Source organism: Coregonus clupeaformis, chromosome 11, assembly GCF_020615455.1.
Source record: "Coregonus clupeaformis isolate EN_2021a chromosome 11, ASM2061545v1, whole genome shotgun sequence".
Lineage (NCBI taxonomy): Eukaryota > Metazoa > Chordata > Actinopteri > Salmoniformes > Salmonidae > Coregonus > Coregonus clupeaformis.
Window position 1 is genome coordinate 224,469 of NC_059202.1, and position 27,822 is coordinate 252,290.

Sequence of the window (27,822 nt, forward strand, 5' to 3'; positions counted from 1 at the left end):
TCGGAAAAAAGAGAGGAACATCTTTATTGTTGATATATTAAGTCTGAACTACTGTAAGTGATTGTGCTTTTAAGCAATGATTTTTTTTATACAGCATTTATATACAGCGTCTATACATACAAACATTCACACTAACATGGGCACTGAAGGCATGACAGTCCGCCTGTATCCTCCAATACTCTTCAGACTTAAAAAAAAGAAAGAAAAAGAAAAAAAAGAAAAATAGAAGAGAAGCAAAACGGGCATTAGCATGGCATTAGCATGGCATTCCAGAAACCACAACCTCGCTTCAAGTCAAAAGAAGAAAAGCATGCGTATAGATCTTTGGGCATGGCTTCTGTTTCGGAATGTACATATTGTTTATTCTACATCTTTAAGAGCTATTTTCATCTTGGTTGTATGAGCTGACATTACATAACAGAGGGGGAATGGAATGTGATGAAGAAAAAAAATGCTTTAACGAAAATCTTAAATCTTAAAACTGTCATGACATTTAGTAAAAACAGCAACTTTAAACCATCACTGAAGCAAGCAGGCAATCGACTACAATGTGAAAGAAAGAAAATCAGAATTATTTCAAAGAGTACGACATATTGTAATGGTACACTTTGAACGCTAACTACTACACAGGTAATATACTCTAGTACGTTCTAGTATCCTAGCTGGTGTTAATGGTATTAAGACACACGTTAACCCTTCGCTGCCCGCTCCGCAGGTCAGCTTATCTACTGTAATTGTCACAGAGTTATGCACGTAAAGGTTTGTGGCCCAATTCAGATTTTTCGGATGTTTTTAAGGCCAATCTCAACAAGTTGACATGTGTGAGTTATTGAAGGGTTAATCGTGTACATATTTTCAAAGTGGTCATAGATCTTTTTTGTGTTGCACAAAATATTTTGTTGTCTTTCATAATGTTTCTTTCACACACAAAATAACATTCCAGTCATGTAATCTGAGGGTACACACTCCGAAACCATTGCACAGACTTCTGTTAAAGGACAATTCTGCCACTTTTCAACCCCATATTCATTATCTGCAGCACCATACCAGTATCTACATGTGTGGAAACGGCACGTTGTTTTGTCTATGATCTGTGGTTAAAAAGATAAGAAGAAAGGTCTTCAAAAATGCTTCTCTGTGACATCACAGGGTAAGATTAGAAGTAAAAACAAAAAAGTGATTTTCAAAACCAGCAACGAGTTTCTAGCCAGAGGGATGTTATTTTCTTGATGATGTCATTGGGCATAACTTTTTAACTTCATATATTTTTTTCTACAAAACGGAGAAATGTGCCGTTTTCACATATGTAGACAATGATATTGTGCTGGAGATAATGAACATGAGGTTGACAAGTGGTGGAGAGCCCCTTTAAGTTGAGCTTTTTGACAGATAACTACTGTACCATGATGTAGTGTAACATTATTTAATGAGTTGACAGTTTACTTTGTATGGGAGACCTGCTACAGGATAATGCCAGTGATTACTGTTTTAGAATATGAAATGTATGTACGGTACATGGACTATTATAAATCAAATGTTTGCATACAGAGCTGGTTTGAGTTATTACTAAGCCTTCTATGGAAGGTTTGGTGCTGAGTATTGTAACTGTTCTGTCTTTGCTCATGAAAACATTAAGTTAAAACTGTATTGGATGTTCGTTATGGTTTTTAGACAACGACTCCAAATGACTCGGTTTGGGTGAATTTTTGTATAAAATGGGGATAAAGTTGCCGATCAGTGTTGTGGGGTGGGTGGGGGGCTGCAGTTCACATACACACACACACACACACACACACACACACACTTACACTCTCTCTCTCTCTCTCTCTCTCTCTCTGGGGGGGGAGTACTTTTTTCTACTTCTTCCTGTAGTTGCCCAGCTGGATGGCGGAGCGGTCGAACACACAGCGGAAGGTGATGGGCTGCACCTCCCAGTAAGGGACGGGGTTGGAGAACAGACTGATACCAGAGTACATGGCCTTCTTGGTATTGTAGCCTGGTGGGCAGAAGTCCTCAGTGCCCACCACTCCTATCTTGTTGCTGTGGAGGTAGATCACCTGGGAAGATATCAATCACAATGGGTGGTTAGGGGGAGGGATGTGTGGGAATGAACATTGCATATAAAGAAATGTAATGTATAAAGCTAACACATTTCCTTTTGTTGAATGGATTCTGTGTTAATCAACTTATTTATATTTTATTTCATCATCATCAGATTGGTCTGGAATGGTGACACCCTCCTGAGAAAACCCTGTGTGAGGTGGAACATTCATGGACATGACGCCTCTACCCATTCTCCCAGGTGTGATGGGACACCTGTGTGTCTGGTGGAACACACCTGGATGTACTTGTGGTCAGGCAGGCCTGCGGGCACGGTGGTCAGGGCATTGTTGTCCAGGTGAAGCTCTCTGAGGTGAGGAACCATGGCCAGAGAACCGTTCTCCACCTGGCTGATCTCATTGTAGCTTAGACCCAGCCTAGGAGACAAATCAGCCAATGGGGAGAGACACAGAATGTGTCAGAGCTAATGGGAAAGAGACACGGTGTGTAAAAGAGCCAATGAGACAGAGGTACAGAAGAGGAGGGATAGAAGAGGGCACGAAGCCCTGAGCTGTCCCGACAAGTCCCAAAGTTTGTGCGGTACAGAATGTATAAAAACAAATGAGAGAAAAAGGAAAGAAAACATCCAATGGGAAAGACACAAACTGGTTTTCAGCCAATGAAAACCATGGGCAGAATGAGGCTTTACTTGTACCAAGGGACCACTGCCCAACTTCGTCGACAAAATGAAATACTCGCTAGTGAACGTGTTGCCGATCCAGCAAATGGAAAATAATATTATTAGTGAATCCTGTAGCTCTTCCAAAATAAACTGCCTTGTACTGCATGAAAGTATTTTTCTGTTGTTTAGTCTCCGTACTTTGGCATGAATCTTTTCCTACCCTCAAAGCGGTGATCTTATAAACCCAGTTGTTTCATTTTCAGAAACATTACTTTCATATGCATTTTGTTAAAACTCTCATCACGTAATGCCTTGATAAATCAACGTCCCCAACGTTTCAGAGAGAGAGAGAGAGAGAGAGAGAGAGAGAGAGAGAGAGAGAGAGAGAGAGAGAGAGAGAGAGAGAGAGAGAGAGAGAGAGAGAGAGAGAGAGAGAGAGAGAGAGAGAGAGAGAGAGAGAGAGAGAGAGAGAGAGAGAGAGAGAAGAGAGAGAGAGAGAGAGAGAGAGAGAGGAGAGAGAGAGAGAGAGAGAGAGAGAGAGAGAGAGAGAGAGAGAGAGAGAGAGAGAGAGAGAGAGAGAGAGAGAGAGAGAGAGAGAGAGAGAGAGAGAGAGAGAGAGAGACTAGGGGTTTGTTTGACACTGGCACTGTTGTCTAGAGATGACCCAATATCCCACTACAGGAGGATGTTAATCAGGTATTTTGACACACTCGTAACAAAGAGTGAAATATAATACTGTAAGCATGCTTTGTCCTCGTCAAGAGCACTTATGAAACTGTTTTTTAAAACGTTTTTGAAACATTGAGTAGAAGTATGGAAACATCATTACTTAGCCAGGTTCTTGAGGCCCTTCAGGTTGCCCGCCTGCACCTTGGTGATCTTGTTGCTGTCCAGGTGGAGCTCAGAGAGGGAGGGGGGAAGACCTGGAAACCCACAGGAGAGAGACAATGACGAGGGGACAAACAACATGGCAACCCACAGGAGAGAGACAATGACGAGGGGACAAACAACCTGGCAACCCACAGGAGAGAGACAATGACGAGGGGACAAACAACCTGGCAACCCACAGGAGAGAGACAATGACGAGAGGACAAACAACCTGGCAACCCACAGGAGAGAGACAATGACGAGAGGACAAACAACCTGGCAACCCACAGGAGAGAGACAATGACGAGAGGACAAACAACCTGGCAACCCACAGCAGTTATGGTGAGGGGAAGGTAAGGGGTTCATTTCTATATACAGTATGCCAGTAGGATTGAATCGATACTAATTCTAATGCATCTGAAATGGCACCCTAATCCCTATAGAGTGCACTACTTTTGACCATGTAGTAGTACACTATAGGGATTAGGGTGCCATCTCAGATGCAGCCTCTAACATCCAGAGGTCTATCCTTCCTCCCTTCTATTAGTATTAGAGCATTAGATTAGAGGATCTCTCTCTGAGGACTATTCCATCTAAACTGGTTGCCAGATTCCCACAATAGGACAGACAACATTAGTCTTACATACCTTTGAATTAATATGCTGTTTGAGTTTTCCTCTCTTTAAGCCTTTTTGTTCCACACTGTAACCATTGTTCAGTGGAGCCAATTAATCTAAATGTGTATTCTTGCAGTGCAAGATGATTGATGATTTTGTCTGGGGTAGATTGTTTACTTGAATTCCTTTGTTTTAGCTGAAGCTATTGAGCTGTGAAGTATTCAAACCAGTCCTGGTTGAAAATAGAGATTCAGGCCCTGCACCGTAAAAAAAAAGATGTTGATTCAACGTACAATTGTAAGGCATGAAGCTGCAATTGTGAGTTTGCTCAAAACAATGTTCACACACCAACTTGTTGTTGGTGTGCAGCTGGTTGCCTTACAATTATACAGTATGTTGAATATACATTGAGGGAAAAAAGTATTTGATCCCCTGCTGATTTTGTACGTTTGCCCACTGACAAAGAAATGATCAGTCTATAATTTGAATGGTAGGTTTATTTGAACAGTGAGAGACAGAATAACATACACTACCCACCACTGTGACCTGTACGCTCTTGTTGGCTGGTCCTCACTACATGTTCGTCGTCAAACCCACTGGCTCCAGGCCATCTATAAATCACTGCTAGGCAAATCCCCGCCTTATCTTAGCTCATTGGTCACCATAGCAGCACCCACCCGTAGTCTGCGCTCCAGCAGGTATATCTCACTGGTCATTCCCAAAGCCATAACCTCCTTTGGCCGCCATTCCTTCCAGTTCTCTGCTGCCAATGACTGGAACGAATTGCAAAAATCTCTGAAGCTGGAGACTCTTATCTCCCTCAATAACTTTAAGCATCAGTTGTCAGAGCACCTTACCGATCACTGCACCTGTACACAGCCCATCTGAAATTAGCCCACCCAACTACCTCATCCCTATATTGTTATTTATTTTGCTCTTTTGCACCCCAGTATCTCTATTTGCACATAATCTCTTGCACATCTAGCATACCAGTGTTAATACTATTGTAATTATTTTGCACTATAGCCTATTTATTGCCTTACCTCCATAACTTGCTACATTTGCACACACTGTATATATATTTTCTGTTGTATTTTTGACTTTATGTTTTTTACCCCGTATGTAACTCTGTGTTGTTTTTATTGCACTGCTTTGCTTTATCTTGGCCAGGTCGCAGTTGTAAATGAGAACCTGTTCTCAACTGGCTTACCTGGTTAAATAAAGGTGAAAAAAATAAAATAAAAAATAACAACAAAAAAATCCAGAAAAACGCATGTCAAAAATGTTAGAAATTGATTTGCATTTTAATGAGGGAAATAAGTATTTGACCCCCTCTCAATCAGAAAGATTTCTGGCTCCCAGGTGTCTTTTATACAGGTAACGAACTGAGATTAGGAGCACACTCTTAAAGGGAGTGCTCCTAATCTCAGCTTGTTACCTGTATAAAAGACACCTGTCCACAGACGCAATCAATCAATCAGATTCCAAACTCTCCACCATGGCCAAGACCAAAGAGCTCTCCAAGGATGTCAGGGACAAGATTGTAGACCTACACAAGGCTGGAATGGGCTACAAGACCATCGCCAAGCAGCTTGGTGAGAAGGTGACAACAGTTGGTGCGATTATTCGCAAATGGAAGAAACACAAAATAACTGTCAATCTCCCTCGGCCTGGGGCTCCATGCAAGATCTCACCTCGTGGAGTTGCAATGATCATGAGAACGGTGAGGAATCAGCCCAGAACTACACGGGAGGATCTTGTCAATGATCTCAAGGCAGCTGGGACCATAGTCACCAAGAAAACAATTGGTAACATACTACGCCGTGAAACTCTGAAATCCTGCAGTGCCCGCAAGGTCCCCCTGCGCAAGAAAGCACATATACAGGCCCGTCTGAAGTTTGCCAATGAACATCTGAATGATTCAGAGGAGAACTGGGTAAAAGTGTTGTGGTCAGATGAGACCAAAATCGAGCTCTTTGGCAACAACTCAACTCGCTGTGTTTGGAGGAGGAGGAATGCTGCCTATGACCCCAAGAACACCATCCCCACCGTCCAACATGGAGGTGGAAACATTATGCTTTGGGGGTGTTTTTCTGCTAAGGGGACAGGACAACTTCACCACATCAAAGGGACGATGGACGGGGCCATGTACCGTGAAATCTTGGGTGAGAACCTCCTTCCCTCAGCCAGTGCATTGAAAATGGGTCGTGGATGGGTATTCCAGCATGACAATGACCCAAAACACACAGCCAAGGCAACAAAGGAGTGGCTCAAGAAGAAGCACATTAAGGTCCTGGAGTGGCCTAGCGAGTCTCCAGACCTTAATCCCATAGAAAATCTGTGGAGGGAGCTGAAGGTTCGAGTTGCCAAACGTCAGCCTCAAAACCTTAATGACTTGGAGAAGATCTGCAAAGAGGAGTATGACAAAATCCCTCCTGAGATGTGTGCAAACCTGGTGGCCAACTACAAGAAACGTCTGACCTCTGTGATTGCCAACAAGGGTTTGCCACCAAGTACTATGTCATGTTTTGCAGAGGGGTCAAATACTTATTTCCCTCATTAAAATGCAAATCAATTTATAACATTTTTGACATGCGTTTTTCTGGATTTTTTTGTTGTTATTCTGTCTCTCACTGTTCAAATAAACCTACCATTCAAATTATAGACTGATCATTTCTTTGTCAGTGGGCAAACGTACAAAATCAGCAGGGGATCAAATACTTTTTTCCCTCACTGTATATATTTTTTTGCAGTGTGGTCAAAATACTTACAGCCTTCCTTGACTAAAATTACATTTTATTTTCCATATTCTTTAGTTGGATCCTTAAAGTGAAATGATCTGAAATGACGGGATAGGTGAAAGCTATGTTATGGATCCCTGCTTATACCTAGCCTTGTGTTAGATTTACTATGATCCCTTCAAGGGACTGGAAGGAAGGAAGGATGATTTATGATGGGCAGTACCTTTGGGGATCTCTGTCAGGTTGGTGTCTGCAATGCGGATGTAAGAGACCTTCTTCAGGGCCCCGAACGCCCCAGCCTCAATCCCTGCACTCTTCAGGGGGTTGGAGCCGAGCTCTGTAAAGAGAAGGAGGGAAAGAGAGACAGAGAGACAGAGACAGAAAGAGAGAGAATTAAGAGACATAGAAAATTAAGAGACAGAGGGAGCAGAAATAAAGAGAGAGAGCAAGAGAGAGATAAACAGAGACAGAGAGGAAGAGAAATAGAGAGGTAGACAATCAGAGAGAAAAACAATGATTGACCAGATCCATTAACCACATTCCAGTCCTGGTGTGTTACGGGAATCTCAACCTGAGTCATATATAAACATGGTCTGCAGCCGGCGTGGGATATTGTCCGTAAGCCCTGTCTCCCTCCTCCTTTAGCCTCGCTGGATTGGCCGATATGTCACATTGGGAATATAATCTGAGGATCAGTGTGTTTTAGGGCATACGGCTCCAGTCCTTTAGCTACGCTGTAATGAGATACTTTACATTCTGTGGAACTTGGGGTCCGGAGAGGGAGAAGTTTATTGAGCTGAGGGCCAAGGGAAGCAGAGAGATGGATAGGCGAAAAATTGCTGGAGGGGAACTCCAGCAATAAAAAAAATTAAATGGAGAAAGTATAAATGCACGCGTACACACACACACACACACACACACACACACACACACACACACACACACACACACACACACACACACACACACACACACACACACACACACACACACACACTCTCTCACTCTCTCTGCTGCTGGCACCCTAAAAAGTCCACTCGCCACTCTGTAAGCAATGAACCATCCCTTCCTCTCTGTAGGTGATTGCTGGCACACTCTAAACACTGAAAAGTTGTAATTCATGGTTACACAACACTTTACATCATCAGTTTCTGACTCCAACTCTGCACTGATTTAGTGTACTAGTTAGCTGTGAACTTGTAAACTTGCTCCTGTCCTATTGCTACTAAACAGTCAATGAAGGAAACATGTTCAAGTAACAGGGTGTACGTGTGTGTTAAGGAGGAGACCAGTTCTATCGTACGTAATTTGAGTACCGAACAGGGGATGGGTTGAGGTCATTATGCACCCAACAGAAGAAAACAGACTGGTCATTAAGGCAATCCACTCAAGCTAAAGCAAGCGCTCAAAGTATCTGAAAGATTTCAAATTGTATTTGAACCCATGTCTGGTCCATACCCATGACGATGACCTGGGCCATGCCCTCGAAGGAGGCCTTCTTGATCTTAGTGATCTCGTTCTCATGGATGCGAAGCTCCTGCAGGCTCTTGGGCATGTTGGCGGGCAGTTCCTTGAGGTGGTTCTTGGAGAGGTAGAGGCGCTGCAGCTTGCCCAGGGGAATGAAGGCCTTGGGATGGATTGTGGTGATCTGGTTGTTCACCAGGATCAGGGTCTGGGGAGATCAGAGAGAAAACAATCCCTGTTATATTTAAGATAGTGCTAATGTGAATGTTTTTATGATAATTTGTATGTTTATGCTAATTATAATGAGCATGTTTATGGTATTGCTAATTATTATGTATATATTTAAGCTAATGTGACATTGGCCAACTGCTTTTTATATTTGAGATTGCTTTTTCTATTTGATCATTGTTTATGTGTGTAAAATTTATTAATTGAAGACGTTTCATTATATCATAGTGAGGTTGCAAAAATTGCTTCACAACCAGACTGGACTATTTTAGACTATTTTGTACTAGTTGAGAGCATTTTAAACGCTTGACATCAACAAAATAAGATGCTCCCCAATGGGCACGGGAGGCAAAGGTTGAGTCATGCGTCCTCCGAAACATGACCCGCTAAACCACGCTTCTTAACAACCGCACGCTTAACCTGGAAGCCAGCCGCACCAATGTGTCGGAGTAAACACTGTTCAACTGACGACTGAGGTCAGCCTCAGTCGTAGCTAGAGTGCAATGAGCCAAGTAAAGCCCCCACGGCCAAACCCTCCCCTAAACCAGACAACGCTCGGCCAATTGTGCGCCGCCCAATGGGACTCCCGATCACTGCCGGTTGTGACACAGCCTGGGATCGAACCCAGGTCTGTAGTGACACCTCTAGCACGGTGATGCAGTGCCTTAGACCGCTGCACCACTCGGGAGGCCCCTGAGATTGTTTTTTTAACGTCTGTACAGTAATCACAACACACCCTTGGACCTCGTCTTAAAGAGTACAGGCGCCAGGGTTGTTGTGATTGGAGGCAATTTCGTAGAAAGTGGACCATTCTATTCTCATGGCTGCAGATGGGGGTGGAAGAATGGAGAATGCAGAGAATGCAGTACATTTCCCCCGGAGAGACCAACTAATGTACGGGGGTGGAAACAGTGTTGGCCGTTTGACAGAGGTAGGCTATTTATTACAGGTCAGAAAGCTATACACGTGTAGAGAGGTCAGGCGATGGCCCAGAGGAGAATAGTTTCCATTGCACCTGGGAACACTGGTACCTGGATTCCTGTGGTTAAAAACAAATGAGTGGAGGTGTATTACAGTGCTTTTCCCTTTGGTAGACTATTTTTAGGATCTTTGATCCGAGTTAAACATGTTAGTTAAACATGTTAGAGTTTTGGAATATAATCAAGAAATCAGCTCTCCAAAAAAAGTATACACGTGGGACACACACACACACACACACACACACACACACACACACACACACACACACACACACACACACACACACACACACACACCTAAGCTCCCTCTGGTCTCAAGAAAGTCCAGAGATAAATCTGATTTCCACTGCTTCGCTCCAGCCAATACTTTTGCGTGTATAATAAGCCTGTTAGGATGTCGTCCAAAAAAAAACGGCTTCAAGTTTAGCTTTAGTGTTTTCTCTTTAGCACTCTCCTACCCAAGAAATGCAAGTTTTTACACTCAATCTGGAGTATACTTTGAAGGGATGTCAACTTTGCACTACCTAGAAAAATTGTGCATGATTGATACAAAATGGCGAGTTGTGAATAAATGTTTTTTGGAAAATGCAATCGTGAGCTTTGAAAGTAAGGGGCCAATCATTAATAGGTGAAAAGCTGCAACAAAGTGGACATATTGAGTATTTAGTGGACATATTGAGTGTTTAGTTGACATAGAGTATTGAGTGTTTAGTGGAGGGGACATATTGAGTGTTTAGTGGACATATTGAGTGTTTAGTGGAGGGGACATATTGAGTGTTTAGTGGACATATTGAGTGTTTCGTGGAGGGGACATATTGAGTGTTTAGTGGAGGGGACATATTGAGTGTTTAGTGGACATATTGAGTGTTTAGTGGAGAGGACATATTGAGTGTTTAGTGGAGGGGACATATTGAGTGTTTAGTGGAGGGGACATATTGAGTGTTTAGGGGACATATTGAGTGTTTTGTGGAGGGGACATATTGAGTGTTTAGTGGACATATTAAGTGTTTAGTGGAGAGGACATATTGAGTGTTTAGGGGACATATTAAGTGTTTAGTGGAGGGGACATATTGAGTGTTTAGTGGACATATTGAGTGTTTAGTGGAGGGGACATGTTGAGTGTTTAGTGGAGAGGACATATTGAGTGTTTAGTGGAGGGGACATATTGAGTGTTTAGTGGAGGGGACATATTGAGTGTTTAGTGGAGTGGACATATTGAGTGTTTAGTGGAGGGGACATATTGAGTGTTTAGTGGAGGGGACATATTGAGTGTTTAGTGGAGGGGACATATTGAGTGTTTAGTGGAGTGTTAAACTCTTACTAGGAGTCCCTTCAGAGTCTTGAAGTCGTTCTCCTTGATCTCAGTGATCTTGTTGTTCTGCAGGTCCAGCAGGGTGCTGTCTGCAGGGATCTCATCTGGGATACTCTTCAGCCCTGCAGAGGAAGAGGAAGGAGAGGAGAAATACTCACAGACAGAGACAAAACAGGAAAGGAGAGGAGAGATACTTCTAGGCCAGCCCGTTGTAGCTAGTTTCATAGCTCCATGTGATTTTAATTAATTAATTAATTTAAAAAATGTATTCAATTTTATTTTACATTTTATTTCAGAGTTAATGATGTTGAATGAAATGAGGTTTGGCCCAACCCTGCCATGAGCATGTGTGTGTATGACGACGCATGACGAGGAGTGTGTGTGTGTGTGTGTGAGATGGTGTGCACGCTAGGGCATGTGCATGGTATGTTTGTCCAGGTGACAAGAAACTTCCTGAGCTGTGCTGCATCTGTGGCTGCTGGCTGATGGGAAATGGAGTTCGCAGTGGAGCGTGATGGCCCTGGCTCTGGTCGAAGGTTTATGCCGCATTCACGTGCTAGTCGGAACTCAGAAATGTCAGACTTGCTAACTGGTTGTAGTTATACACGTGCCGCGTTCAAACAGTTAGCAAGTCGGCAATGTCAGAGTTCCGACCAGCACGTGAACGCGGCATTATCCACATTGAGACCCCATGGGGAATGGTCACACCACGACCGCCTGCTCTCCAGCTGTCTGTATGTCTACTGACCATCTGACCAGGGCTGGGGTCAATGCCATCTAACCTCAGTTTAGGAATTACAATAAAGAAAAATCCACTAAGAAACGTTCAACTATCTTTTGGTGTTTTTTTCATTAGTCCACGGATGTTACAGTGCCAAAATGTTTTGCATGTCAGCAGTCAGGTTTTCAAGATATAGGATTTTCAAGAAGCAAAGTGTCACTTGCCACGTCGTCATGATGGTGTGTTTTGCATCAAATAAATTGACTTCTGCCCTGAAACTGACCACAGAAAGTGAGCACAACCACAGAACTCTGTCTCTGACCTCTGAACTCTAGGCCATCGTAGACCAACCATTATAACAAATAACCCTGAGGAACCAAAGTATGATGTGTTTCATGGTAACAGTCCAGACTTGAGTGGTACCAGATGTGCCATGAGTTAGCATTGAAACAATCTATGGCACACAGTGTGGAAATAGGCCTTGAAATTAATTTCTGCCAATTTCCAGTGTCCACATACCTGCACACTGACCTCATTGCATGCAGTTTGGGTTGGAGAGTACATTGCATTATTTGGCACTGAGACAGTAAATGGCACCTGACTATATGACTGGTAAACCAGAACCATATGTTCTGAGGGAGAAGTGTAAGGGAATTATGAGCTGGGGTGAGGTATACACTATGGATATGTATTGGGTACATTATGTATTGTTGTGTAATATGATTATGTTCTGTTCTGTTCTATTCTAACTTTTCTATTCTATTCTGTTCTGTTCTATTCTGTTCTATTCTATTATTTTATATTCTATTCTATTCCATTCTATTCTATTGTGTTCTATTCCATTCTATTCTATTGTGTTCTATTCCACTCTATTCTATTCTATTGTGTTCTATTCCACTCTATTCTATTATATTGTGTTCTATTCCACTCTATTCTATTCTATTGTGTTCTATTCTATTCTATTGTGTTCTATTCCACTCTATTCTATTCTATTGTGTTCTATTCCACTCTATTCTATTGTGTTCTATTCTATTATGTTGTCTTCTATTCCATTCCATTCTATTATATTCTTTTATATTCTACTCTATTCTATTCTATTCTGTTCTGTTCTGTTCTATTCTATGGGTATTGTTTTAAATAGAGGGTGAACACAGAGAGCTACCACAAGTCATCTAAACAACACAATGGCTAAGGGTCAAGGTTCACATGGCTGGTTTCCATTCTGGAGGCGGCGGTTGTCTCTAGAATAAACTGTTTAGTCATTCAGGGCTTAAATACTGTGTCTTATAAACTCCACATATGCAGACACACTTTGGCTTAAGAGCTTTGAGCACGCCCCACTTACACAAACATTCTCTTCAGCTCAGTTGGCTTTTCTATCAGTTTCTCCAATGCTACCCAAGCCCCACAATCCTCCACACAGCTGTCTGTGGTAGGCTCCCACTGTGCTCCCTCTCTCCGTCTCCCACTCCCACTTCATATCTTACATTCTCTCACTCCTCATCTCCTTCTCTCACACTCTATCCCTTCACCCTTCCTTCGTCTTTTTCTCATCTACTTGCTCCCTTTTCCATCCATCGCCTTGTCTCTCTCTCTCCTCTCTTTCCATCTCCATCTCCTCTCTCTCTCTCCTCTCTTTCATCTCCATCTCCTCTCTCTACCCCAACTCCATCCTTGTTATTATTCTCTTTCGCTCTCTCTATCTCTTTCTTTTCCTCTAGCAGCGTGAGGTGAACCACATGGCGTTCTGTCAGAGTCAGAGCTGACGTGGTTGGTACAGTAAACAGTTTGGAGAGAGCGTGTCTGTGTGTAGGAGATGGGGGCAGGGGTGAGAGGTCAGTTACTAAGAGTCAGGTGGCAGGAAAGTCTGGTTGAGATGTTTAGTTTCAGGGATTTTGTCCTATGGAAGGATTGGAAGCTGCTATGAGCCACCTGTGTGTAATGGATGTATTTATAAAGGCCTCTGGTCACACTCACTGGTCCCAACCTTTGATAACAAAGGGCTGAATGTTCAACATAAAAGGGCTGAATCTTCCATTAAAAGTAAGAACATCTCTAAAATAAATAAATAAGTGAATTAGTTTGTTCAAATTTGGGAGCATTTCCATAGCAACGTCATAGATAAAATGGCTGGTCAGATCGTCTCAGTGCTCTGCAGATTATGTTTTCATTTAAGGAAGTTGGCTTGGCTGATTCATAAGTAAGTGAGAGAAACCAGAGGCTGAGACAGTACGCTCTGTTCTTGTTGAGATATTGGCATGTTAAGATGACCTCTTGGCAAGTAGCAGACTAGAAAAATAGTAGCTGAATGCCAACGTAGTCCCTTTATTGTAGTCATAATTTCAATAAAAGCTGAATGAATGTGATATCAAGGGTATGATCGCCCTGGGTTCTCGCCCTCATGCTTTCAGCACATCCAAGCATTAATGGCAACGTTTATGCAATTTCCAGCACTGCAATCCTTTTTTTGAGGGGTGTACTGTAACTTTCGCCCCTTGTGAGGGGAACGTCTGTTCAGTCATTATGGGTCTGATTGTCCCTGAGTTGAGCGTGAGTTTTCTATTATGTTGTCCATTCACAGCAGACACAATGTAGCTACGCCTGTCAGCAATACTAGTAATAACCCAGTTCAATCAGGGCATTGGGAAAAGGAGTGCTTTTGTCACCCACAACACCTGTTGACACATAGGGACCCATTAAATCAAACAGACCTAGACGGGCTAGTCCAAGGTAACTGGGAACATTATATCCCTGTCAGATGAAGATCTTTGACGACTGTAACATCAACGTGTTTTTAATCTAAACCTTAATGAAACCGATCATTTTCAGTAAAGAGTCTTGTGCCCCATGTTCATAAAACCTCATTTCCAAACTCAGCAAAAAAGGAAGCTGTTTTGATAGTACACCACAATGCCTGCAGAGTAATTGCCAAACTTATTTTTAAAATAAATGTACTGTAACTACGTCTGGTGAATGTCTAGACTACTAGCCTCTGCACTACTTCCTGCTTCATCTCTGCTCTTACACATGTGATAACTGTAGCACGCAGCGCCAGCTGGAAGCCTACAGAAATAAGGCCTTACGGTAACTTTTCCTTTTTCTTCCAGTTTTCTAACTGTGAAAGGGGGTGACTTTGGATGGAGAGCAGACCAATCCACACCCCTCCCCTCCCCTCCCAGGCCTGTGTGTGTGCCAGCAGGCCTGGGGAACAGATGCAGGCTCCAGGCCAGAGGGGCTGGTGCCGGAGATGAGGATCCAGCTCTGGGGCTCTCTCTCCTGGGAGACGTTCAGCGCTAACAGGCCCCGGTGAGGTAATGGAACCAGCCCTTTCCTGATCATCAGTCTCTCCATCTGTCTGTCGTAGTTGGTCTGTCTGTCTGTCTGGCTGTGTGGGTCAGTCTGTCTTTCTCTTCCTCCACTGGAACTCACTGTTTTCTTGATCGCCCTGCTCTCTTTCTCTGTCCCTCTCCGTCCTCTCTTTCTCTGTCCCTCTCCCTCCTCTCTTTCTCTGTCCCTCTCCCTCCTCTCTTTCTCTGTCCCTCTCCCTCCTCTCTTTCTCTGTCCCTCTCCCTCCTCTCTTTCTCTGTCCCTCTCCCTCCTCTCTTTCTCTGTCCCTCTCCCTCCCTCTCTTTCTCCGGCTCTCTCCCTCCTCTCTTTCTCTGTCCCTCTCCCTCTCCCTCCTCTCTTTCTCTGTCCCTCTCCCTCCTTCTCTTTCTCTGTCCCTCTCCCTCCTCTCTTTCTCTGTCCCTCTCCCTCCTCTCTTTCTCTGTCCCTCTCCCTCCCTCTCTTTCTCTGCCCCTTTCTCTCCCTCTCTTTCTCTGTCCCTCTCCCTCCCTCTCTTTCTCTGTCCCTCTCCCTCCTCTCTTTCTCTGTCCCTCTCCCTCCCTCTTTTTCTCTGTCCCTCTCCCTCCTCTCTTTCTCTTTCTCTGTCCCTCTCCCTCTCCCTCCTCTCTTTCTCTGTCCCTCTCCCTCCTTCTCTTTCTCTGTCCCGCTCCCTCCTTCTCTTTCTCTGTCCCTCTCCCTCCTCTCTTTCTCTGTCCCTCTCCCTCCCTCTCTTTCTTTGTCCCTCTCCCTCCTCTCTTTCTCTGTCCCTCTCCCTCCTTCTCTTTCACATGTCTCTGTCTCTCTCTGTACAACGTTGTCTTTCTTTCTGTCTGTTTCTTTCTTTCTCTCTCCTCTCTGTGTATACATCCCAGTCCATCTGTATCTCTCACTCTGTCTTCGTCTGTCTCCAGTATTCCTCCCCTGCTCCTCCCTTTTAAAACAAGAGTAAAGCCAAAAAACAAACCAAACTCATAGGTGAAGAATTGCAAAGTTATACAAGCTATATAAGCTACAGCCAATCAACTGGGTCAGTGACTTCCCTTGGCAGAGCAGTAGGCCTAGAGATGAGTCATGCCAAAGCTAAAGGGTGGATGAAGCAAACAAACAGGATAATCTTGCAAACAATTAAGAGGATCAAGTAAATCATTTTAATTGTGTGGAAACAGAGCACTAGGCTAATTCGTGGCAGAGTTCATTTGCCTCCGGAGAGGATGGAGAATGGAGCGATCTGACTGAGAAAAAAACAAGCTTTAGAACATTGGGCTTGTTAAACCAGGGTTAGTTCGAGACTTTCCCAAATCCCGCTAACCTTTTATATCCCTGCGTCTGCGAAAACAATTAGGAAAATGAGTAAAAGGCCAAAGTCACGGCAAAACTATGTCATCGTCGCGGAAGAGCGTGAAGTTCGCAGCATCTGAGAGCGTTTAAAGTGGTCGGGCTGGGGCGATGTTCTTTTAGGCCAATTAACGAGCTGATGATGGGTATATCAAACACCAGACACTCTTTGAACATCCCTCTGAGGTCCCCAGATGGAGGGAACACATCTTTGGGAACGAGGAAGATGTATCTTGTAAACTAAGGACTGCCTCAGTTAGGCGAGAGAGGGAGAGAAGAGCTGATGCAACAGGTTGTCCGTATTACACTGACAAATTGACCTCAGCTCATGAAAACACACGAATCACAGAAGTAGAAATGCACTACATACGGTCATGATATTAAATATTATTTATTGAGTCTCTTACCTAAGTCGGAGCACTGCACCACGCGGAGGTGGCACTGGCAGCGGAAGGGGCACTTGGGTCCTTCGGGCATGGTGGGGATGTCCACCTTGGGCTCGATGGGCACCTCGGGCAGGCCAGAGCCCGCCTCATCCTCCATCATGAAGTCCAGGAAGCCCGACTGGCGGAAGGGCAGTGACCAGCACGCTGTGACCAGGAGCAGGGAGAGACAGGCCGACCTCATGGTGCCTCTGTCCGGGAGCCTAGGGGGAGGGAAAAGGTCAGGGCTTAGAGGTCAGAACTACTGTAGAGGGGTGCATGGGTATTGGTGGGTGGTAAAGGATGGGGGCAGAGGTGAGAGGTTGAGGTTCTACTTTTAGCAATAAAGAAGCTTTTTTATTGTATTCCTTTATCCTCCAAGCGTTGCTGACTCTACCCTCTCCTTCAGTTTGCTCCTCAATTCATGCACCTTGGTTCGAAAGCGAGATAGCGGCAGTGATCCCTTCCCTAAGATATAAATGATAGAAAGAGGCCAATCTAACCTTTCATGCAAGTAACGGGATGTGAGGTGTGTGTAGGGGTGAGAGGGAAAAGGAGAGAGAAAGGTCTGAGGTGGGAGGCTATAGGCTAGAAGGCCAAGCACCTGGAGTTGCTTTAGTTTGGAACAGGTCAGCAGGGGGAGAATGGCCTAGTTACCTTAAAGTGCAGCTGGGGGTCAAAGGTTAAAGAGGAGAGGTCAGGGCAAAGCCGAGAACATTGGGAAATGTATCAATCTGTAAAATGGAGGACCACCAAGGCTGTACCAAGTGTATGTGCAAATAGAATAGGTCAAAATAACTTCCTTTCACAGGGCAGAAACAGTAAATACATATTCACAATATATGGTAACCATTTGTGAAAAACATATTGTCAAACCAATGACTGATTACGGTGTAATTGTACAGGAAAGTAATTTGTATGTATAGTGTTTTCCTTGTTTATCTCTCTCCATTTCAAGGCCCACTAAGATTATAGGAAACCAGCCATCTACTCTACCGACAAATCATGACCGCAATGGTCATCCATTCCATTCAACTTTGACCCGCTCAAGCCTTCTGGCCAGTCCAGTCACACAGAACACACTCTGTCCAGTCAAACTGACCCAGTACTCCAAGCCCAGACAGTACTCCAAGCCCTATTATTGTACTGTACTTTCAGTTCTCTCCAACTGGTTCAGGGTCAGTGTTATTATTCGGCTCATGATGTTTGTGGTCAAAGTACCACTGGTGAAAGCAAACAGAGCCCCAGACACACACCACCCCTTCAATTACTTTGGGACCAAAGAGAGAGGCGGGTCTGCTGGACCTTTGCATGACAGGCAGATTGCTGGGTAGGTGACTGTGTGTGTGTGTGTGTGTGTGTGTGTGTGTGTGTGTGTGTGTGTCCGGTTCTTAGGGTGGCGTCAGGTCAATGGAAACAGGATCAGGTCTTACGGCAGCTCTCTCTGAACATAAAGGGTAATTATAGGTCTAACCCACACTACAGCCATCACACAGACAGACAGAGCTACAGTACAGCACTCAATGGGAACAGAGTTCTCCAAGCATACTGTATCACGGTTGGGATCAATTCCATTAAAATTGTTGACATTTTTGATGGAAAAATTGGTGGGTGGATTGAAATGGATTCCAACTGTGTGGAATATGCCTCTGCCCATTGTAATATGGGTGGACAAAGACAATAATGATTTGACTTCTATTTTCCATGTAGGACTGAGCCTTAGCCTACGGAAACATGTAAGTAAGTAGCCTTGCACAAGCCGGACCTGCTCATAGGGCAGGAGCCTACCTCTTGTTTCTGTAACGTGAGGCAGCTTGATGTAGAAGTACACCCCCAGGACAGGACACTAGTCTATCACAGAGCCTTACCCCCAATCTATCTCCTTAATGCCAAGCGAGATGCATCAGGTCCCATTTTTACAGTCTTTGGTATGACTCGTCCAGGGATTGAACTCACGACCTTCCAATCTCAAGGCAGACAGTCTAACCACAAGGCCACTGAGTTGTGCTATGTGGAAATGTGTTGAAGCACAGAGATAAAACAGATCCAATCTTAGCTTAACAGTCGAGCACAAGAACATGTTGGTCCAATCTTTTCGAACAGGGCAAATCTTGGCTCTAGGTTTAACTTATCTATAAGTCAATATGTAGGGGAATCCATAATGAATACCCTGTCAGTTATCTTGCCAAGATAGTTAGTCTTTTTTAACCTCCATTGGTCTGAGACCTGGAAACCAAATAGAGATAGCAGGAAGGAATGCTGTACTGATTTGCATAAGGGTCAACCCATGAAAAGAGTGCTTTTTGCATCCCTGTGCCTGTTGTATTAAATAAAGTGCCCTTTACCAGTGGCGGCTCCTGAAAAAATTCTCAGGAGGGGCAATTTTTCTGATGATTTAGGTGACCTACACACATTTTAAAAAAGATATGTCCAGCAACAACATGAAGACAGGGGCAGCATATAAGTCAATACCAGAAGCATTTATTGACTGATCTATGGAGATGGATTCCAGTTTCTGTGACAGATTATAAATAATCTCTGATGCCTTTGTTATATTAGCTTTTGGTTGAATGTACTGTCGTAGTAAATATATAATGTTATAGCTTGGTCTGACTAAAATCTTGTGCATGACCCATTTTGTGTTGGGCGTTTGTTTTCAATCAATGCTGTTCCTATCCTATAACAATGGACAAAAGAGTCCTATCTTGTCAGCCTTGTCAGCAGGTGGCCAAGGACAACACCCACGCCATAGGTCTCTCAGTTCTTCCAACTCACGAGTTCTTGCTCTGAGGACACACACACACACACACACACACACACACACACACACACATCATCACTGATAACACACACACACATCATCACTGTTAAACACACACACACACACACAAATCCCCTCTCTTTAGGCTGAACATTTGAAGACAGAGAACCCGACTCAGAGCCAATGCAACAGTGGAGGGGACCTCGCCCAACTCATCAGGACCAATCAGAAGATCAGAACTACTAGATTCAACCTACATCATTTATTGTATAAAATGTCTGTACACAATGTTTTCGGGGCTCTCTTCTCCCTAAGAGTTTGACGAACGAGTCCGTGCACGCGATTCCAGATATCTTTACCTCTGAATAAACTGCCTTTATTATACCATATCCACCCTGTCCAAAGTCTCTACTTGGTCTCAGTTCTCCAGTAAACTTGTGATTATCAACAGTACACAACGGTAACAAACAATTGGGGGAACTCACGGGGCAGATAGTAAGGTCGCAATGACACAGAAAGCAGTTCAATGTCGGGGTACAGAGTCGCTCTCTTACCAGGATCGCGGTCCGCTCTGACCAGGGTGAAGCCGGCCGGCTCCACTTCTCTGTCCGGGACTCTGTCATCCAGCCAAGTCTCCCAGCTGTATTGGGATTCCGCTGCCAGCAGCGTTTTCATTATTTAGTCCGTTCGTAGCGGGTATGTACACGATCAACAAGATCAGTCCAAAACCAACCACTGGAAATCCATGGTTGGCAGAATGTTTGTAAACTAAGTCTACAAATTAAAAACATAAAATAACGCCACACTGCAGGTCGCAACAGAGACGCTGCTAGCCGCTATTGTCTTAGTTACGTTCATGGTTACGTCACGTATGACGAAAGCGCGTAAGTGCAAGCCCACAGACACCCATAGAGAATGTATTGAAAGCTTTGAAATTTGAAAAAAATAGATTTTACATGACAGGCTATGAGAGACTTCTGGGCGATTTTCAACTTGACTGAAATCGCCCCAAAAACGGGCGGGGCCATTTGAAGCACGACTTTAGCCTGATTTGACATTTAGTGGCTGGCAGATCAGACGTGAACACTGATAACTACTGTTGCCGTGATATAATTAGAAAAAAAATCCCTTCCTTTTCCCGTTTGGCAGTGCGTCGCCCATATCGCCCTATTGAACAGGCCGTCCCTGCCCTTTACTATATACCACATGGAGAATTCAATAAACCAGATATTTTATATGAATAAAGACTTGCAAACGTGCCGAAATTCAGCATTTTCTTCCGTACACATAACATGTCAACCCTGTTACCCATAAATAGACAGGCTAGAAATGTTGTAACAATTGCATTTTTTTTATGAAGCTTGCATTCAATTGCCACTTCCTGTTAGACACAACACGCTTCCATTCCCCCTGTCATGGCTGATTTAAGATGAACTCACACGTTTGTTTTGGACCAAGTTACAAAAGCCACTGAATTTGTGGAACGACCCATATAATCCTTGACCCCTAAATATTGATCCTGATATCCTCAGTGTTTGGACGTTAGTCACTACTGGAGGTACATGCAGGCAGGCACACGCACGCACACACACACACGCATGCACGCACGCATACACACACACACACACACACACACACACACACACACACACACACACACACACACACACACACACACACACACACAGACACACACACACACAGAGGAATTCATATTAAAAGCAGCCTCCTGTGTGTTCTACGATTTATAAGTGACAATAAACATTCCTGAGACGTGTTAAAACAAAGCAGAGCAGGCTGGAGAGATACTAATCTCCTTGAAGAGGGAGATCTGTCGGTCATGTTTTTATTAAACACTAAAACTATAAGACCGCTAATGAACTCCTATACTGGCACATTAGTAAGAACTGTATAATACTACCTGCTGATTGGTTGGTTATATGGTAACCCAACAACGACACATCCAATGTGGTGCTAGTAATGATCCAAACTGATATACATGTCTAGGTTAGCTTATTTCTTGTGTACAGGCATAGAATGATAAGGATTTGACACAATTCTGAGATAAATGTGAATAAGCAAACGTTTGAAGCTTGCAAACCATGCAACATTGCCAATCAACATCTTGATTAAAGTTCATTTAATAATAAGGTGTAGTAGCCTAACTGTAATAAATGCATTTCCTTTCTCTAACACATCTGTGTTCTAGAGAGGCTGAGCGATGCCACGAGACCCAGTAATGCAGAAGGGAGCTCGTCATAGTTTGGTTGAACCTGTGCAGGCAGACACATCCCATTAGACATCCCACTGAGCCCCAGGCATTGGCTCTTTATCAGTCTCTTCAAAGATATCCAGGAGGGAGGAGAGGAGAGGAGAGAGGGTGGAGGTACAGCTTCACAAGCATAAAGGAGGGATCTGGCGAGGCACCCCTGGTGCACCTGGAGCATCCATTGGTTAGATCAAAGACGGCCCTATAAAACAACGTGCTTCGAAGTGCAAGTCTGTGTGTGAACCTAGAGGGCTGGCACTCTCTCTCGCTCTCTCTCTCTCTCTCTCTCTCTCTCTCTCTCTCTCTCTCTCTCTCTCTCTCTCTCTCTCTCTCTCTCTCTCTCTCTCTCTCTCTCTCTCTCTCTCTCTCTCTAATTGATGTTTTGTTTAGGTGGATCCTTGAATGAGTTCTCAGTGCACTTCTAATGACTCATTTCAAAGGGCCTACACTGTTTGTTGACAGCTGTATATGAAATACTTTGAGAGGGCTGAGGTGCACAATGCAAAGTGTTCAATGTGTGAGGGAATGCTCTACATGGGTTCTGTTAGTGTCTAGGTATCTAGACCACACAGTGTTGTAGTTGACCCTGCTGTAGGGTAAAGTATCCGGGAAGCAGTTGTTAGAGAACTAAGGACCATTGGATATAGTTAGTTAAATAGTTAACCAAATAGCTACCCGTACTATCTGCATTGACCCTTTTTGCACTAACCTTTTTGTCTCATCACATACGCTGCTGCTACTGTTTATTATCTGTCACTTTATTCCTAGTTATATGTACATATCTACCTCAATTACCTCGTACCCCTGCACATTAACTCAGTACTGGTACCCCGTGTACAGAGCCAAGTTATCGTTACTCACTGTGTATTTATTATTACTTTTACATATTACTACTTTTCTATTATTTCTCTATTTTCTTTCTCTCTGCATTGCTGGGAAGGGCCCGTAACTAAGCATTTCACTGTTAGTCTACACCTGTTGTTTACAAAGCATGTGACGAATAACATTTGATTTGATTTGAATGATCATGGTTATTTTACTAGTGTATACTGCAAAGTAAAACATGTATTTGACATCGATAATAATTATTGTTGTGGATATTGTTTGATGGTTTAGGGAGCTTGAATGGGCAGTATAGCGTGGTACATTACAGTTTACCACTCAAGTTGAGTTAGTCTCATTGACGTACCGTGCAATGCCCACCAAGATGCTTTCGCACATTGGCATATGTTTCTTGAACTCTCTCACCATTTGTGCTGTTCCACTGATGCCCCCATTCACTGAATATGCCCCCAATCATGACAGAGCCAACTTTTTGTCTGCTTGTTACAGTAGCAAAGGTAACGGGGCCAGATACTGTTCATAGGCACTCAAGTGGACCTAACCTATCAATTATTTGTCTATTTAATGAGGTGAGAATTAGCGTACATTAGTCAACTTGTGTCATCTTGTCAACAAAACCGTGATTACTAGAACGAGATTGATTAGTGACACCATTGACAACAGACACGTAAATAGCGACACAATGACGTCTATCCGGAGCAGATTTGATGGTCAACTATAAACTGGCACATATTACAGTGTCCTTATTTGGACAGCCTCAGTCTCAGCAGGACACCGTACAGGAAATGGGCTGTAACTAGGTGTAGTGCTAGCTGTGAGCGAAGTCTTTAATGTTGCGGATGGCGTAATGTGAGACATGTTATTTAGTTCCCGGATCAGTAGGGAACCCGCTGCAATGAATTTTAACAGTTCTGGTTATTTTCCAGCCTTCAAAGTTTGTGTGCTCCATAAAATGTGTAAAAGGAGGTGTGTCTTCATGCTGTGTATGTGTGTGTGTGTGTGTGTGTGTGTGTGTGTGTGTGTGTGTGTATCTGACTGCCTGTGGTGTGTTCAATAATCGAAATGTGGAAAGGTAGGAGCAGTCAAAAGACTCCCTCTCCTCTCCTCTCCTCTCCTCTCCTCTCCTCTCCTCTCCTCTCCTCTCCTCTCCTCTCCTCTCCTCTCCTCTCCTCTCCTCTCCTCTCCTCTCCTCTCCTCTCCTCTCCTCTCCTCTCCTCTCCTCTCCTCTCCTCTCCTCCTCCTCCTCCTCCTCTCATTCTCTGTAAGGCCTGAGGCCTGTGTTTTGTCAGAGCAAGTCTGATCTTTCTCTCAGAGCGGAGGGGCGGAGGTTGACACTTCCTTTTGTTGCAGCAGCCTTGTCAACCCCCCTCCCTCCCTCCCTCTCATCCCCCTCTCCTTCCCTCCCTAACCACTTTCTCAGAAAATCTAGACACACTTCTGACAAGTCTCAGGCAGGAAGCAGATTACAGTAGAGACACCATGTAACATCTCTGACTCATTATTCCCTCCAACCCTCTCGCTCTCTCTCTCTCCCCCTCTGTCTGTCTCTCCCCCTCTGTCTCTCTGTCGCTCTCTCTCCATCTCTCTCTCTCTCACTTGGACACCATTCAGCTGTAGTCCATCCATGCCACATGTACAGTATGTAGGCCATCATCAACCCATGCTCATACTTTTCCACCATACCTTTCCAAACTTGTGCAGCATTTGAGAGAGGATGACATAGACGGTATGTTGTACTTGTTTTGTGTCTGAGTGAGTGATAGGAGACAGATCTCAAGGCAACCGTTCCAACCCTCCTAGCCTCCTACCCCCTACCACTACCTCTACCCTCCATGACTCCATTCTACTCCAACTCCCCTTGACCGGGGTCTCCATCTTCTGTCTCCAGAGGGCCTGTCAGTAACGAATCAAGGGGAGGTATTTACAAGGCTACGGGATGTCTGAAACATGTGTGCCCCCTTTTAAACGCATCAGCAACTCAACGTGTCAACCCCTCCCCAACCAGACCCAGATACCCAGACAGTTTTAACCATTTACAGTCCTCAAGACCCAGTATGTCTGTCTGCGTGATTCATCTGCCTTTCCATATTGAAATCCTACTAACGGGTCTCCATTTGGCATTGTTCTTGCCCTAAAGACATTTCCAAAGACATCTGAGTTCAAGAGAGTTTATATATACGGGGAGAAAACCAGAAATCCATCCAATAAACAACTTTTATGTCAAATGATGGGCAGATTGGGCACGACAGATAATGTACCAGAGCTTTGTCAACAGGAAATGCCTGCACCACTAACCCCTTCAGTGGTCACAGTGCTTCCCTAACAGAGTGATTTCCCCACGTCAAACCAAGAAACTCTCTCTGGACCCGTTACAAGACCAACGTCTGCGAGCATTGCATTTCTTTTGGGGGAACTCCAAAGAAGTTCCGAAATTGGGTCATAAAACCACATATATTGTTGACAGACCGCAGAGACCGCAGAAAGCCCTGAAGTGTCTGTGCTGTTTTGGACCGTTGTATGAGAAAGCCAGTGAATGGTTAAACCGCGTTTGAACCGTTCCATGAGAAGTATTGTATGGCTGCCATTTATTAACCACACTTGTATTATCTACAGCCTGTATTGAACAGATGCCTACTCTGCTGACCATCCTACTCTTCTCTTTCTCCCTTGTTCTGTCTTTTTCCCTCTCCCTCCATCTCCCATAGGGTAAGACATTATTTATTTGACCCTTTGGTAATAAAATAGCTTTTTGGACAGAGCACTACTGGAGAATGGAACATTCTATTATTCCAACGAGGAAAAAAATCGTTTGTGGCTGACGTACATTTTTCAGTTTATTGTTCTCTCTCGGCCCGGACAGTTATAGTGAGTCCAGACGGGAAAATGTGGCCCCTGGACTCAAACCTGGGACTTGCCTCTAAAGACATTTCTCTCTTTTCTCACACAGAGCTAACCAAACTACACTGACTTAAAATCAACGACTCTATCAACATGTCACAACATGTTTAGGTTGAGGTTGTCAAGAGCACTGGGGGGTGGACTAGGAAAACACGTCCATCCTCCACCTCATATCCCCTTCCTCTCCACTCTGTAACTCCAGTTCAACCCTGTAAAAAAAAGTCCCTCTGTGTTGGAGGATGTTAGGAGTTAGCTGGGAGTTTTGCGGTGGCTTGCAGGGAAGTCAAACCTCTCTGTTATAGAGGAAGCTGTACTGTTACTAGATTAATAAGGCTTTGGGTTGCCAGGTACTGTTTTTTCTTTTCCCCTTTAATTTTGGTTGCCCTGGGCGATTTGGGTCTGCAGCGCTTCCATCAAAACAGAGTGCTCACGAGGCGGGCTGAAACGGTGCGTTAACGTTGATGTGAAACAGAACAGCAGTACAACAAGTTAAATAAACCATTTCAGATCGATTTGTTTTAGTCTAAAATGCCCTGGATGGGTTTATTCTGGCATGAACTGCTGCAAGTGAACTGCAATGGCTTGAGGCAATACAAAGAAATCCTTGTTGTTGTTCATGTGTTTTTATTTCGCTTGTAGGATCTCCAAGAGCCAGAGGGAGTACAAAAGAGAAAAAGCAATGAATTAAAAGTGCTACAACTGAAGAAAAGGACACTGGTAAACTTAATGGGTTTTCCACCAGGGCCAGTAACTGAGAAGAGAGGAGAAAAGCCCTCCAGGGACTTCACATCAAAGAAACACCTCTTTCTCTCTATCCCTCTGCCCTGCTCACACAGAGACACAACACATCTGAATGCATGTCAAACCATAAACTAACACCACTGGACAGTTTGATGTAAGGGAAAACCACATGTACAACCACAAACCAAATAACTGACAAAACAGCTCTCTTGCCCAAGTGCCTTGACCGCTAGCCAAGGGATAAACCAATAAAGCACAAGAAAGATAACATGGTATCCTCTTGTGGATAAATAGGGTAGGGTTTTTTAATACATTGGCATGGGAGTGAAGTGCTAGCATCAAAAGTATCACCACACCCCCTCCCTATAGCTGGTGCTGTCTTCATCATACTGTAGGCTATCACATGGTCTGGTATGGGAATGATTAGCTATGGTCTCTCATCCCTGAGACAATCCTGTTGTGCCTAAGACCTGGCAACGCATCTAGCTTAGAGGGAGCGCGCACACACAAACATACACATACACACGAACACTCATTAACCCTACGCACACACAAAACAAGTGCGCAATATCATGCACAAACACATCACTTTCATGATATGCCTGGGATGACTAATGTCGTACATTCTAATTGTCTGTATGTGCAAAAGCATCGAAATGAACAACCGTTCATGACCAGTTCAACCACAAAATCACTGCACACAGAGTCTGGCGATAGAGTTAAGGAATGAAGGAACATCAAAAGAGCATCCACTTCACAGACCCTACCAAGCCATTAGAAAACCTCAAACCACAAGCACAGCATCACCACTTTACTAACCAAGTCTGCACGTTTGAGACCCCCGAAACTCAATAACCCCAATTCCCAATCCCTCTCAACAATTCCCCTCACAATCCGCCTCTCTTCCCACACTCCCCAGAGCCTATAATCCAGTCTTTTCTGGGTTTCCCCCCCAAGATCCATCCCCTCCATCCATCAGTGGGTTATCCTACCTGTGCTCTTTAGAAGCGTGTGAGAAAGAGTGAGAGAGTTAGAGTGCGCCGAGGTCAGATGTTCTTCCAAATATCCAGTTGGGGCTATAGGCTGAAGCAATGTGAGCCTTCTGCACTGTGCTGCGAGGGCCGAGCGATAATTGCACTGAGAGCGCGTGCAGCCAAGACCAAGCAGGTGTGCTCTGTCACGACCGAAGGGGAGGAGGAAGGGGCTGAGAGAGGAAGAGAGAGAGGGAGGGAGCTCCTGTTAAATTTAGACACTTGGTGGAGAGAACATCCCCCAGCAAAAGAGAGAGAGAGAGCATGCTCCAAAAACAGCTGGAAATAGAGGGAGAGAAAAGGGAGGAAGATTTAAAAATGAACAGTCACAGAGCGAGGGAGAAAGGAAGAGGAGAGTGGAGGAAAGAAAGGAGGGAGAGAGAGGCAGGGTTAAGGCAATAAGCAGTGACTAGGCTGGCATTCTCCCATTCAGTGCCATCTGGTAATGATAGGTCCTCCAGAGCTCAGTCCAAAAACGCTAGCTACTCTCTCTCTCTCACTAACTTGCCTTCTCTCTCTCTCTCTCTCTCTCTCTCTCTCTCTCTC

General features: G+C 44.2%; 1 protein-coding gene across 1 annotated transcript; it reads right to left on the reverse strand.

The window, feature by feature from the left end:
- Positions 1-27,667, reverse strand: LOC121543424 (decorin). The gene is made up of 8 exons (XM_041853282.2): positions 27,238-27,667; positions 16,719-16,957; positions 10,941-11,053; positions 8,406-8,619; positions 7,171-7,284; positions 3,552-3,645; positions 2,339-2,477; positions 1-2,057 (listed from the first exon to the last, which is right to left on the reverse strand). The coding sequence occupies exons 2-8, from the start codon at positions 16,936-16,938 to the stop codon at positions 1,857-1,859; spliced, it is 1,095 nt and encodes a 364-aa protein (XP_041709216.1). The 5' UTR covers positions 16,939-16,957; positions 27,238-27,667; the 3' UTR covers positions 1-1,856.
- Between the last annotated feature and the right edge of the window lie 155 nt (positions 27,668-27,822).